At 41.7% G+C, this 15494-nt stretch overlaps 1 protein-coding gene across 4 annotated transcripts in view; it reads right to left on the reverse strand.

The window, feature by feature from the left end:
• The window catches only part of Abcc9 (ATP binding cassette subfamily C member 9), a 134034-nt gene that overhangs the window by 37601 nt on the left and 80939 nt on the right, over nt 1-15494 (reverse strand). For all 4 annotated transcript variants that reach the window (XM_052720779.1, XM_052720778.1, XM_052720776.1 and 1 more), the window contains exons 23-29: nt 14695-14832; nt 14441-14566; nt 6036-6132; nt 3282-3511; nt 2219-2367; nt 2004-2073; nt 461-618 (exon numbers count right to left, since the gene is read on the reverse strand). In XM_052720779.1, the coding sequence (XP_052576739.1) occupies nt 461-618; nt 2004-2073; nt 2219-2367; nt 3282-3511; nt 6036-6132; nt 14441-14566; nt 14695-14832 (968 nt within the window). The remainder of the gene's footprint in view (nt 1-460; nt 619-2003; nt 2074-2218; nt 2368-3281; nt 3512-6035; nt 6133-14440; nt 14567-14694; nt 14833-15494) is intronic.

Genomic DNA, 15494 nt, shown 5'->3' on the forward strand with positions numbered 1-15494 from the left:
GATGCTCAAGATTATGCATAGTCTTGGATCATTTATCTCTTCATCTGTCTTCTACTATTTCTTATCATGTATTTGAAGGATTTTGTGATTTTAACTTTTTTTCCTGCTTTGAAATATACTGGCTCAAAATTGCTCACTCTTCAGGACTGTGTTTGATTTTCTGAGCTTCCTGCCTATGTTACATCCAGAAAAAGAACCATGGAATGTAAAGGCTAGCACATCTAACTCAATAGACAAATTGTTGGCAAACTAAACAGTACATTAGTATGTGTCAAGGGTTAGGAAGAAACAGACAATTATAGAAAGAATGACATTAGATCTCACATTGTGACATGAGGTTTAAACAGTTGCATTTCTAAATTCTCCACCTTAGTTTGAAACAAAGAAACAGTTGAGCAAAAACAGTTTCCAATGAGTCGAATATGCAGGCTTTTGAAAAGGGGAGAATAGTTTTACTTACTTAGAAGCAACTCGGAAGTACTTCTGGATGAAATAAAAGGCAACACCAAGGGGCACAAGGGCGACCAGGAACACAGGTGTAGCATAGGAGATCATCCCGATAGCGGACAAGCAGAGCAGGGTGGAGCGGGTCAGAGACTCCAAGGTTGGAGGGATGTGCTGTGAAGAGAATTCAAGGGACAATCTTTTCAGCTCATGCACAATATCCACAGCAGTGTCATAAAATATTAACTCTTATATAATGTTCAGTAATATGGGCTGCCAAAGTCTTCTATAGGCACGTTCACTGTAAATAATTCCACATGCTTCCGTAATTTAGTAGCTGTATCCTTTGACATAGCACTGACATGTTCACCTACTTATCTTGGATATTTTATATAAATGATGATATACTAGAAATCTTTTTCACCCCTGTGTTTGTTTCGCTTTTCTGTGATGGACTATAGGTATTTCCAAACATTCCTTTTGAATGGATATACACTATCTAAAACTCATCTGCTCCTCTACTGTAAAACACATAGATTATATTTTCTGAAGTTGCTTGCGTCCTTTGAGTATCTTTGATTGTATTATTTGCCTTTTCCTTATTGAATTTAGATGCTATCGATATATTGTAGTGTTCTTTTACAATTTAAATTTGTCTTTGGTTGGTGCTTTCAGCTCAATCAAAGTGTAAATTTTTGTACAGTTATTTCTTTTGTGTGTGTGTACAGTTATTTCTATTTGTCTTTTTCTTACTTTCTTGCTATGTTCTGTCTTACTTCAAAAGACCTTCACAGTTCATGGTTCCAAAGCTACCCAGTATCTGTTATTTCACCAGGTTATGGCTTTATGTGGCCATTTTCATTCTATAGCCATTTGTTTTATATTTTATGGATAATTATCTCAACATCTTTTAGTTTTAAAATTAATGATTCTCAGAGATTCCAGATGCCACATTTATCTTGTGTTAAATTTCTATGTGTACTATTTGTGTGTGCGTGTGCACATGTGTGAGTGAACGTGTGGTAGCTTGAGATTGACATTGGTCATAGTTATCCACTTTATTTTTTGAGTCAGGGTCTCCCAGTGAACCCAGAGAAGGTGTTTTGCCACGATGGCTGACTAGCAAAGCCCTGGCATCCACCTGCCCCCTGCTGCAAGGGACTTACATGCACAAACCCATACATACAACTCCAAAAATTAAAAATAATAAGACATAAACATTAAGATGGGGAGTAATTGAAGAACATGCCTTATGTTGACCTCTCACTAACACACACACACACACACACACACACACACACACACACACACACACATGAAAGTATGCACGGGCATTTATATGTCAAGTGCATACACTCACGCAAGCATGTGCATACAACACACAGGCAGAAATTTTATCCTAGTAATCTTTTTTTTTCATTTTGATATGAGAGCAAAGGGGTCATAATTTAAATTTTAGTAATTCTTTACCAGCAAGAGCCCTCAGGTCCTGTTTGAAATGCTATTTAGTTTACACTGAGAAATTTGTCTTAGAACTTAGAAGCAGCTTGGATACTCACCTGGTCAATGATATTAGTATCAGCAGAAAACCGATTGAGAATCAGTCCCAGGGGTGTGGTATCAAAGAACCTAGGCAGGGAACAGATCAAAGAGTATGGTGATGTGGACTGCCTGGGCCAGAAGCACCACTAAGGGACATCTAAGGTCTTGAAAATGAACAGTATGTTTTTATTACTACATGCATAGGGGCAAGAGATCACTATATTTTTTTTACCTTATTGGCCCAAGAATTATCTTATTCAGGAGATTGTGGTGGAGGTTCTTGGCAGCTGTGAGGCCCATCCATTCTACAGTGAGGGAGGTGACGAGGCAAAGGAAGATACCAGCTCCGCAGAGAATGCTAAATCCAGCCACGTAGAAAGTCTAGGAAGAACCAGTATGGGAAGCTGACATGAAATGATCACCTGAGCTTTTCCTAACTAGAAAACAAAGCATCAGAATCAGACAGATTGTCTACATCCTTATCTTGCTTGCATTTAGAGAGCTGAAGACATATGGTGGGTATCCAGAGCAGTGCGCCCTTCAGGTCAGTCCCACAGGCCAGGCAGCGCCCGCCTGTCCCCCATGCCCCTGCTTGCTTTTTCACCAGCAAAGTCTGGCCTAAGGCCTGCAGGATTGATGTATCTTTCAGACTGGGGACAGACTCTTGGTTTTCTACATTGTCAAACCCTCCCATCCTTGATCACAGAATGACCACTCAGTATACTGATGGAGGATTGAAAATCATCAGAATAACAGAATTTCCTTTACACGTGTTTAGCATCTGATATATAATAGTAACATGCATTACATATAAAACAGATATATTGAACTCCTTGAGTCTGTATCTAAATACTATGATGAAATGCTTCTTATGACAAGAATGTAAAAACAGGGCTGGAGAGATGGCTCAGCAGTTAAGAGTGCTTACTGCTCCTTCAGAGCACCTGTATTTAGTTCCCAGAACCCACATTGAGTGGTTCACAACTGCCTGTAGCTCCAGCTCCAGGGGATCTGGCACCTTTTTCTGGCCTCCATGGCCACTGCACTCATGTGCACATACCTATACATATAATATAATACATAAATATGTAATAAATAAAAATAATGTAAGCAAATATTTAAAATGATAAAAACAATAAGAGACATCATCTTTAACATTGTTGGCAGTTTACCTTGTTTTAGGTGGTTCCCTAATTACTAACATACTGAACTTGCACCAAACTCCTCTGGCCTTCTGGCTCTTAACTGATTTCAGCAGAGAGCCTCCCTCTCTACCGTTTCTGGGTGCACTGTACCTGGTCAGCTTTCCCGGAGTGGTTTATACTGTACTCGGATGTCCATGTAGCCAGCCAGTAGTCTATAGCCACAATCACTGAGTGCTTCAAAAGCTTAGAGAAGATCATGAGGAAGAGTAAGAAGAACCCTCCTGAGGTGAGGTACCACCAACAGGTTTTCCAGGGCATCTTCGTCCTGAGCCTCATTACAGTTGACATGTTATCATCCTCATCTTCCTCCTCTTCTTCCTCTGTGTATTCACACACACAACAAACCTTGTGTAAGATTCAGATGAGCACCAGAAAGAATTTTTATTTTCTACCAAGAATATGAATAACCACATTTAGTATTAGCTTTGGAAGTTTTAAATACTTTAAGTAGTGCACATTTCAATTTTTTTTTTTCTAAAAAACGGGATGAAAATGGTCATACATGGTGGCATGCTCCTGTAATCCCAGCACTTGGGAGCCAGAGGCTGAAGGATCAGAAGTTCAAGGCCAGCCCCAGCTATAGGCTACATAGGGAGTTCAAGGCTAGCATAGGCTGTGTGTGATACAGTCAGAAGAAAGGAAGGAAGTGAGGGAGGAAGGAAGGAAGGAAGGAAGGAAGGAAGGGAGGGAGGGAGGGAGGGAGGAAATAAAGGTAAAATGTGAGTGAATGAACAAATATAAAAGTTCACATATAGACCAGACTGCTGATTTCCAGACACTTAAGTTAGTGGTGGAATTGTGTTGCCAAGGAAAGCATGCTCCTTGTTTGTAAACATCTAATTTTTTTAATCTATGGCTTTCTGAATTTAGAAATCTGTACCGGAAGAAAAGCAACTGTGGAATTTGTGTCTACCCTAGAAGCACCAATCCATAATTTTTCTGTCCTGCTTTAAATGTGGTCATGGAGGAGAGTTGTCAAGATGGAACATTCTAGAAGGCAAAGTTGAAGATCACATGAGACAATGGGCAAGATGATCCTATCAAATGTTCAAGCCACTTAGAAACTCCGAGACTGAATATCCTAGGCATATTCTTTAGAAACTCTGAGAATGATTATCCTAGGCACATTCTTCACTGCTATGACAGGGAAGCTTTCAATTTCTTGTCAGCATGACTTGGTTATTTGCATGTTCCAGTGACTGTCGGGTCTCCTGTCTGTTCCTTCTCCAGTGGCCATTTGTACGATACTTAAGCTGTGTGCTCTCCACTATTGCAACAGTTACAGGTATGAAGCTGTAGACTGGAAGGATGGAAAATATGACTTTTGTCTGCAAATCATCAGACCAAAGGGACCCAGTGTGAATGTGAGGCAAAGACAGCTCATCATCAGCACTTTTGTTTCAACTGGATCCTGCAAAAGACTGAGTCTTGGATGAGCTTTTCTTTGGAGGAACTATGTTCTGTCTCATAAATATGGGAACAAAAACATGTGCGATGAAAAGGCTACACATTTAAAGACTGCCCACTGTCTTCCTAGTATGTACCCTTCACTTCTATACCAGATGAAAGTTCAGTTACTTATGGTGGCCAGCTAAAGACAGTTCATGTTCACTCTCTTGACACCTAATCTGCCCATACCACGAGCTGGTCAACCGTCAGCAGAAACAATGCATGCTGCTTTAAGTTCCTTAAGGGAAAAGCCACATTTTCTTTCTCCTTTCTTCCCTCCCTGGTGGTTTCAGAATGCTAGGACCCAGGAGAGGAACCATCCTCGTTGTAGTGCATCTGCAACTTAGTCACATTAACACCCTCCCCACTAAGGCAAGTACTGTTATTTCACACCTAAGGAGGATTAACCCAGCAAGCCAGGGCTGAATCAGTTTCTGTAGCGATCAGTTCTCTACTGCAACAAGTGAGTCTTAAGGTAGTTGACTATGATTCTACATTTAAAACATATTAGAAATAAGTGTTTTCGAATTCCGGAAGCCTGTGTCTGCTTAAAGAACAAAACACCCTCAAAATTAAGAATTGAAATGAAAAAATTCATCCTTCATTCATTGATTTTTTTTTTAACTTCATGAACATTCATTGAGACATCTGAAATATGTAGGTGGCCCAGTTTGGTGTTTTCTACCTTCACATTACAATGTTGCCTATGTCTTAGTTGGCCAGTGGAAAGGAAATGGTAAATAAAATCTACATAGGAAATGAAGCATAATGAATGCATTTATTCTGTGAACTTAAGTGATTTTTTTCAAACTTTCTTGGTGAGTCATGTCATGACAATGTAATGATTTTAAGTGATTTTTTTCCCCAAACTTACAGTAAATCTATTTTCTTCTTCTTCAGAATACAGTACTAGATGTGGAAAACTGAAATGAAAAATGGACTCTCTAACATCTTCCTTCTTCCTCAGTGTGTTATGGAAACCACATGCATAAAGTCTGAGTGATTCAAATATAGGGACCGTCTTTCCTATATTTCCATTCATTGTTGATATTTAAAGAACTGATATTTTACTAACAACCTGATCCAGTCATTATACTAGACTTCCAATTATTCTGTTTTCAGATCCCTGCTTTGGTCTTTCCATTCTCTGTGACACACCATGTGAGTACATAGATACCCACTTAGTGCACCCCTCACAGGGGCATGCTGTTGGGGGACATTAGCCTTGCCTTGACTCTATCATGTTCAATATTATGCACTTAGTTTGGCTTGGGCCTTATGCAAAGTAGTTTGTTATATGTGTGTGGCACACTCACACATCAATTTCCAGAGTAAATTCCTCACGACATACTAATCTATCTAAATGTTTCAGATTAAAAAAAAAAAAAGACTTGCCTTCATCTTCATCCTCCATCTGCGCTTTGGCCTCTCTTGAATACATGGCTCTTCGGAGAGTCTTCCTCTCTAACGTTGTTTGGTCTGCTTCCATGTCCTGTGGATAACAACATGGTCTCACTGAAGGAGCTTCTGTCTGAGGAAGGGTTTGACTTGACCATGGATTGCTGTGGGATGGTCTGTATGTCAAATGTGTTGCTGATTGGTCAATAAATAAATCACTGATTGGTCAGTGGCCAGGCAGGAAGTATAGGCGGGACTAACAGAGAGGAGAATTGAGAGAACAGGAAGCTGGGTGAGAGAGACACTGCCAGCCGCCATGATGACAAGCCGCATGTGAAGATGCCGGTAAGCCACGAGCCATGTGGCAAGGTATAGATTAATGGAAATGGATTAATTTAAGCTGTAAGAACAGTTAGCAAGAAGCCTGCCATGGCCATACAGTTTGTAACCAATATAAGTCTCTGTGTTTACTTGGTCGGGTCTGACGGCTGTGGGACTGGCAGGTGATAGAGATTTGTCCTGACTGTGGGCCAGGCAGGAAAACATTAGCTACAAATGGCGTCCAACGTGGTGGCAAGAGTTTCCACCTAAAACCTGAGAAAAAAGATTCTAAAATGGAGCTAAAAACAGTTCCTAGTTGTCTCTTTCAAGTTAACAACAGCCTGCCAGTTTGAGCTACTGGCGGGTTCCTAGCGTGTGTGCATGCTCGACCTGCAGTATGGTGGGAATGAGGCCTCTGCAAGTGGCACATTAAGCTGTGTGGTGGATTTAGCCTTTGCTAGTACAAAACAAAAAAAAGAGGTTTCTGGGGTACACGCTGCTTTGATAGAAGCATAGACCCACTATTTCTGAGAGTTGATGGCTCCCAGAGCTGGCGGAAAACGTATCACCACCATGTTGGGAAGCTGAAGTGGGCGGAGCCAGCAGCGCCAGCACCGTTTCAGGCTTAGAAGGCTGCAGTTCAAAGCAATAGGCCCAAGCTAATATAAAAAAATAAGCCACGTAAAGATGGCTACCACACAAAGAATCTGAATTATGTTCTCTTTGATATTCGTAACTAAAGAAAAACATTTGATTACAAAAGCTGTTGAGTTATGCCCAAATGTATATTTTAAAGGTACCTTGACTTCAAAATTTGGATGTAAGGATATGTTGCTTTGGAAAGGAGGCTCTGCTTTTGTTTCCACAGAAAGCCAGAGACTATGGATTTGTTCCAGATTAAGACACATCAGGTTTGACCAGCCAAGACCACCTGAAAGGTCTCCGATGACACCATGGCCCAGATGATCCAACATCCAGAACCGTTTCAAGGCAACTGGCTCAGACGATACACCCTCATGGACTACTCCATAACCCTAAAATATTCTTTGTGTCCCCATAAGATACAGCGCCCCCCTCCAGCAGGAAGTAGTAAGAGAAGCTACGCCCAAATTCCCAAATATACCAAGCTGCCTTTGGAGATGTATAAAGGTTAAAACCTTCCTTTTTAAGAAAAGAAAAGGGGACTATAGAGCTACAGTAATAAAAACAGCTTGGTACTGGCATAAAAACCGACATGTGGACCAATGGAATCGAATTGAAGACCCTGACATTAATCCGCACACCTATGAACATATATATTTGACAAAGAAGGCAAAAGTGCACAATGGAAAAAAGAAAGCATCTTCAACAAATGGTGCTGGCAAAACTGGATATCAACATGTAGAAAGCTGCAAATAGATCCATATCTATCACCGTGCACAAAACTTAAGTCCAAGTGGATCAAGGACCTCAACATAAATCCAGCTACTCTGAACCTGCTAGAAGAGAAAGTAGGAAGTAGTCTTGAATGCATTGGCATAGGAGACTACTTCCTAAATAGAACACCAGTAGCACAGACTCTGAGAGAAACAATCAATCAATGGGACCTCTTGAAACTGAGAAGCTTTTGTAGAGCAAAGGATACGGTCAACAAGGCAAAATGACAGCCTACAGAATGGGAAAAGATCTTCACCAACCCCACATCTGACAGAGGACTGATATCCAGAATATATAAGGAATTCAAGAAATTAGACATCAAAATGCCCAACAGTCCAATTAAGAAATGGGCTATAGAACTAAACAGAGAATTTTCAACAGAGGAAACTCAAATGGCCGAAAGACATTTAAGGAATTGCTCAACATCCCTAATCATCAGGGAAATGCAAATCAAAACAACTCTGAGATACCACCTTACACCTGTCAGAATGGCTAAGATCAAAAACACTGAAGACACCTTATGCTGGAGAGGATGTGGAGCTAGGGGAACTCTCCTCCACTGCTGGTGGGAATGCAAGCTTGTACAACCACTTTGGTAATCAATATGGCGCTTTCTTAGAAAATTGGGAATCAATCTCCCCCAAGATCCAGCTATACCACTCTTGGGCTTATACCCAAGAAATGCTCAACCACACCATAAGAGCACTTGTTCAGCTATGTTCATATCAGCATTGTTTGTAATAGCCAGAACATGGAAACAACCCAGATGCCCTTCAACTGAAGAATGGATAAACAAAATGTGGTACATATACACAATGGAATACTACTCAGCAGAGAAAAACAATGGCATCATGAGGTTTGCAGACAAATGGATGGATCTAGAAAAAATCATCCTGAGTGAGGTAACCCAGACTCAGAAAGACAAACATGGTATGTACTCACTCATAGCAGGATACTAGATGTGGAACAAGGATGACTTGTCTGCTACTCACATCACCAGGGAGGCTACCTGGAAAACAGGACCCCAAGAAAGACACAGGGATCGCCCAATGACAGAGAAATGGAATGAGATCTACATGAACAGCCTGGACATGAGTGGGGGTAATGAAAGGCGAGGGTTGAGGGAAAGAGAGCTTGGGGGAGTGGGAGATCCCAGCTGGATCAACAACAGAGAGGGAGAACAAGGAATAGGAGACCATGGTAAATGAAGACCACATGAGAATAGGAAGAAGCAAAGTGCTAGAGAGGCCCACAGAAATCCACAAAGATACCCACACAACAGACTGCTGGCAGTGGTCGAGAGACAGCCTGAACTGACCTACTCTGGTGATGGGATGGCCAAACACCCTAATTGTCGTGCTAGAAACCTCATCCAACTACTGAGGGAACTGGATGCAAAGATCCATGACTAGGCCCCGGGTGGATCTCTGGGAGTCCAATTATCGAGAATGAGGAGGGTTTATATGAGCGAGAATTGTTGAGACCAAGGTTGGATAAAGCACAGGGACAAACAGACAAACGAATGGAAACACATGAACTATGAACCAATGGCTGAGGGGTCACCAACTGGATCAGGCCCTCCGAATGGGTGAGACAGTTGATTGGCTTGATCTGTTTGGGAGGCATCCAGGCAGTGGGACCAGATCTTGTGCTCATTGCATGAGTTGGCTGTTTGAAACCTGGGGCCTATGCAGGATTGTTTGGCTTGGCCTGGGAGGAGGGGACTAGACCTACCTGGACTGAGTCTACCAGGTTGACCTCAGTCTGTGGGGAAGGCTTTGCCCTGGAGGAGATGGGAATGGGGGGGGGGTGGGGGGAAGGTGAGGGGGACGGGAGGGGGGAGAACAAGGGAATCCGTGGCTGATATGTAGAACTGAATTGTACTGCAAAATAAATTAAAAAAATAAAATAAAATAAAATTTAAAAAAAAAGAAAAGAAAAGGGGAAGTGCTATGGGATGGTCTGTATGTCAAATGTGTTGCTGATTGGTCAATAAATAAATCACTGATTGGTCAATGACCAGGCAGGAAGTATAGGCGGGACTAACAGAGAGGAGAATTGAGAGAACAGGAAGCTGGGTGAGAGAGACACTGCCAGCCGCCATGATGACAAGCAGCATGTGAAGATGCCGGTAAGCCACGAGCCATGTGGCAAGATATAGATTAATGGAAATGGATTAATTTAAGCTGTAAGAACAGTTAGCAAGAAGCCTGCCATGGCCATACAGTTTGTAACCAATATAAGTCTCTGTGTTTACTTGGTCGGGTCTGACGGCTGTGGGACTGGCAGGTGATAGAGATTTGTCCTGACTGTGGGCCAGGCAGGAAAACATTAGCTACAATGGATGACACATGGGGTGGTTTTATACTAGTCCCAAGCTCTCTGCTCACTCTAGACACACAGGACTCCTGTCACAGGAGCTGTTACAAAAATGGTACTGAGGATTTATAGACAACATTTCTGTACTCAGACGTGTATGTAGATCAATACAAAGCCAGAAAAAGTTACAACATCAGGAACCTTATCCTTCAAACACAGCTGCACCACTGAGAAATCTTTTGTTTTTACATCAATTTCAAATACAGTTTTTTTAACCTGAGGATTCACTTATGTTAAATTTCTTTTTTAAAAAACAGTCAAGCCAGGCATGATGCCTGTCATCTCAACCCTCAGAAGGCTTAAGCAGGTGAATTACTGGAAATTCCAGGCCAGCCTGAGCTACATAGGGAGATCCCATCTCAATAAATGAACATATAAAGTTGCATGTAATTCTGGGAGGGGTAAACTTCTATCACACATCCACTATGACTATAAATGAGTAAATCAAGATGGATTCCCTTAGCATATCATTGAGGGAGCTGTACAAGGGACTTCAGTGGCTTTAGGAGGGAACAGGTCATTCCAAAGAAAATAAGCAATGAGGTCCTTCCACACCTCGGAGACTCAGAGGACACTGTAGGGAAGGAATATACAGAAAAAGAAAGAAAAGTACAAAATCAAATTGCCATATGTTCAGGGTTGAGTGGACTTGACATTGGCCCAAGGAAGAAAGGGCTTCATCTTCTTCATCCTCAGCCTCAGAACTGGGGCAGCAGGATTTGGCATTCTAAGCATGTAGGCCAGAAACATGGTAAGTGACATTAGCCCTGAGTGGCCCCTCAGCATGGCCCAATACATCCCAATTCAAACACGAACAAGCAGACACCAGCAACAACAGAACACAGTTTGGTGGTTACATCATTAACCAAATGAGCTTCGGTGATCAGTCCCTATATATATATTTTTTCTTAACCTTATGCAGTATGTGTGATTTGGAAGGCTCACCATTCTAGAAAGTTCCACTGTTTCTGGTTTCATGAAGAGTGGCAGCAACCCCCAGTACATCTATTGTGCCGATTAGACTTTACAAAGACACTAGACACTAGTGTTGCCTAATGATGGGAAGACCAACTTGTGTCATAGATAAACATCCGATGAATAAAGACCTCTCTCCTTTGTCAATGATGGGATGGAATGGAGCAAAACCAAATAGAAAAGTGGAGTTAGTTCTTTGCTGGCTCCCATAATACTATGTGTGAGCCCAACTATACTTTTATTTTGTTTTAGTTTTAAGTTAAGGAAAATGTTCTTGAAAGTAAATTTTCATAAATAAGCTAATTACTGGATAAGTATTTGATATTGTGTTGATGTAAGCACAAATTCAATTTCATTTGCCCAGTGAATATTTACCAGGCCTGCCCAAGATGAGAGTAGGGGATCATCGAATGACATTCACTTATCCACTCATTAGCATGGTGGAGAAAACAGTCGGTGCCACCCAAAGCAGAGTTTCCAGTCGTATCGGAATCAAACATGTGATCTCCTTATTGTGGTTTTCATTGTCATCTTTCTGACACAGCCCTTCATTCTTCCCCTTAATTCACACTGACAGTTCTTGCTGAAGCCCCGTGCCAAGGCTTTGATTGGCATTTTGCCCCTTGCTCCTGCTCCACTCATTCCATTTGTCTGCACTTCTTGGCTAGGCTTCCTTAGCCTTGGTGCTGCTGAGCTTGGTCCAGATGGATGCTTTGGGGCTCCTCCTGTACTGCAGCAGCTGTAGTAGCAGCTCTGTCTTTGCCCACAACATCCCTGTGTCACCCCAGCCTCAACTGTGATGAACACAAATGTCTCTCAGTGTGGCCAAATGCCTCCTAAGTAGCAGAATTCGCCCTGGAGAACAAGTGAGACTCTGTCCTGACATATAACAATCCAAGTGGAAACTGTTCTATAGAACCCTCACCCAAGGTATTCCAGGGGTGTGTGTGTGTGTGTGTGTGTGTGTGTGTGTGTGTGTGTGTGTGTGTGCATGTAGGTGTATGTGAGTACATATTTCCACACATTCATGGGCAGGCCAGAGATTATCACGTGCTTTCCTCTATTACCGCCCCCCTTATTTTTTGAGGCAGGGTCTTTCATTGAACTCGAAACTCACCAGTTTGGTTAGACGGCTGTGCAACCAACCCCAAGGATCCTCCTGTCTCTACCTCCTAGCTCTGGGATTACTGACACACACACACACACACACACACACACACACACACACACACACACACACACACACACACACACACATACTGCTGTCTGGCTTTTTATTGAGTCCTGGGAGTCCAAACTCAGGTTCTCATACTTGGAAAGCAAGCATTTTGCCTCCTCCCCAGCCTTGTGGAGGAATTTCTCTCCAGCTTCAGATAGGAATTCCAGGCAGGTGCTGGATTCAGTCTGGCTTCTCCTGGCCTCCACTCTATTTCCCAGCTGGCTTTGCCATGACCACGCCCTAGCTTGTTCCACATCTCCTGTGCTTGATAGATACACTGCTATCTGTCTTTGATTAGGAAGCTGTGCTATCTCAAGTGATCACTTCATCTCTAAATGCAACTGAATAGACTTTCTTCCTGGCTTCCTTAAAGGACATCACTATCCCACTCAACCGACTGTGTTCTCTCTCTCTCTCTCTCTTTCATTTCCAGATCCTTCTTTCCAAAGTAAACAATAAATTGTCCTGCTCCTGCACCTGACACCCTATTATTTCACCCCTGGCACTGAGATCACTAAAATGATGTTGGTTGGAGTCACCTCAGGATACTCCTCATCAGCCCTCGCACACCTGCTTCCTTGGGCACTGGCACCACACACTGTGATATGTTCCCTAACACCCTAAGTCTGATGGTCCTGTCATCCCTCTTATTCTCTGCAGATATTTCACATGTGTTTTTCTTCCTTGGAGGGACTTGCTTTTGAGATCTTCAGAAAGTCACAGGACAGAGAAACTTGGAGAAATGTGTGGCTTTTTGATCTTCCTTTCTCTATGGAGGTATAGATTCTATTTTTCTTTCTTAAAACAACACAATTTGATTTTCTGATTTTTAAGAAACCGACTAACATAACTGCTTTATTTTTTTAAAGCTCATTTGTAGCCACTGTACTAAATTCTGAAAACATCCCAGGTCAAACCCCAAAGCAAAACTTATCAAAGATTTGAAAATTCCATCTCCTATTTCTTTTCCCAATCACAAATTGAACTGAATCTGGTTTCCAAGTCTATTATTGTGTCATTTAATATGGCTGCACTGTGGTACAGCTACACCGGATAAGGACCTGGGTTTTAATCACATCAGTACCATTAGTACATGCTGTGAAGCTCAAGGACATTATTTGACTTCTCTGGGCCCCAGTTTTCTCTTCTGTAAAGATGAGAAAATGTTTTCTGTGCTTACTCGTTATGACTTTTCATGAGCACTATGTGAGAGTGTTAGGAAGTCTTTGTGGAGTCTACAGAAGATAAAAACAGTGTATTTTTCTTTCTGTTAAGCTTTGTTCACCATCAGGGTTATTTCAGACACACCGATTGACTCCAGCCAGAGCTCACAGCTTTGCCATCTTTCAGAGTCACCTTGGCTTTTGTCTTGACTGTGATTGTCTGACTGTAGTCAATGCATGAACATGTTCTTATCACATGTGATTAAAGAAGAGATAAATCAGAAAAACAAGGAAAGCCTCAAGCCTTGATAAACAGCTCATTCAACTTAGAGCTACACACATAATTCCAAATGGTCCAGAGCCAAAACACAGATAGGACTTCATCCAAAAGGCAGTACAGGACAGGGGCTGGGGAGGTAGCTCCATGGAGAGGACTGCTTGCTGCACAAGCAGGAGGGTCTGAGTCTAAATCTCAGCACCCACGTAAAAAGTCAGGGGTGGCCATTCACACCTGGAACCACAGCACTGTGTGTGGAGACAGGAACAACGATGGTGTGTGTGGTCATCAGCCTAGATCCAGGTTTGGTGAAAGACCCTCTCTCGAGGGAATAAAGCAGAGAGAGACAGAAAGAGACACCAAATGTGCTCCTCCTGTCTGTGCACATGTGCCTGTGGGTGTGCATGCCTAGTATACACACACACATGCACCATGCATGCAATACATACCGGACACACAATAAATAAACAAGCAAATAATAAACAGTAAAATGTAGTAGGTTCAAAGTAGCCTGTTCAATAACTATATGCAAAGACTCAATTATCTTGAGCTTTAAAAGAAGGCTATCACAGAGCAGCATGTATCTTACAAAACATACTGCTTCCTTCAAAGAATTCCTCGTAATTATAAAGAACTCCCTGACCCTTCTTACCTTTTCTAATTCTTGATCTTGTCTATTCATGAGAGTTTTCCAGTGTTCATAAAGCTCCACGTCTTTGGTTTGAATGTCTTTCAAGGTCCCTTCTCTTAACACACTCCCATCCTTCATGGCTATGATCTAAGGAAAGAGTGCATGAGCAGAAACATAGCAAAGCTCAGAAGGGGCCAAATGACATAACTTGGTCTCAGGAAGTATTCCTTGGTGTCTCTAAGATATGACTGTCACACAAACTCAGGAGGTCTCACCCAGTCAGCGTGTGTCAGGTACTGCAACTTGTGAGTCACGAGAACCACCGTCCTCTTGTCATCTTGGAGAAACTTGAGAATTCCTTCCTGCATCAAGTGATCACTCAAGTGGATGTCCAAGGCAGAGAATGGGTCGTCCTGGGGCAAGGAGAGTTGGAAGGCAGATGAGCGGCCCGTACTCAGTTCTGCTAAACATGCTCAAAGAACCAATTAAAAGATGAGAAAAAGAAACATGATCCAGGCTTTTAGTGGAGAAATGAGGGTGCCTGGAACATGTCTTCTCTGCTTGATTTATTTCTTTGCTGTTCTACTTGTTTAATATGCAAACTAGTATCTACATATGGGCCCTTGGAGGGAGTGACTGGATTCTTATCGATTCCACATACTGGGGCACATACTCACATAGGTAGAAATTATCACTCTGAAAGAATTTAGCACAATCCTGTTATCTATACATATACATTGATTGATTATGTAGACAAGAAATATAGCAATTATATTTAGAAGTTAGTGTCAGTTTATATGTGCAGTCATTACAGAGAGTAATAAAATTAGCTCAATATTTATTCAGCATTTAATTATTCTCTGCTCAATAAACAGAAACAATAAGTCATGATTTTATTAAAGTATTTAAAAGCAATCTTATAAAAACAAAGATTAGTAAAGTAATTAAATAGATTGTTAGATAATCATAGTTACAGATAGATGGGTGAATTAGTGAACACCCTCAGATGGCTTTTATATTAATACATTTAGTAACTGAGATAAACCCACAGTAGTTCATTTAAACCATTTAAATA

The sequence above is a fragment of the Peromyscus californicus genome, unplaced genomic scaffold (genome assembly GCF_007827085.1).
Source record: "Peromyscus californicus insignis strain IS unplaced genomic scaffold, ASM782708v3 Scaffold_6__1_contigs__length_162567912, whole genome shotgun sequence".
In the NCBI taxonomy this organism is placed as follows: Eukaryota; Metazoa; Chordata; class Mammalia; order Rodentia; family Cricetidae; genus Peromyscus; species Peromyscus californicus.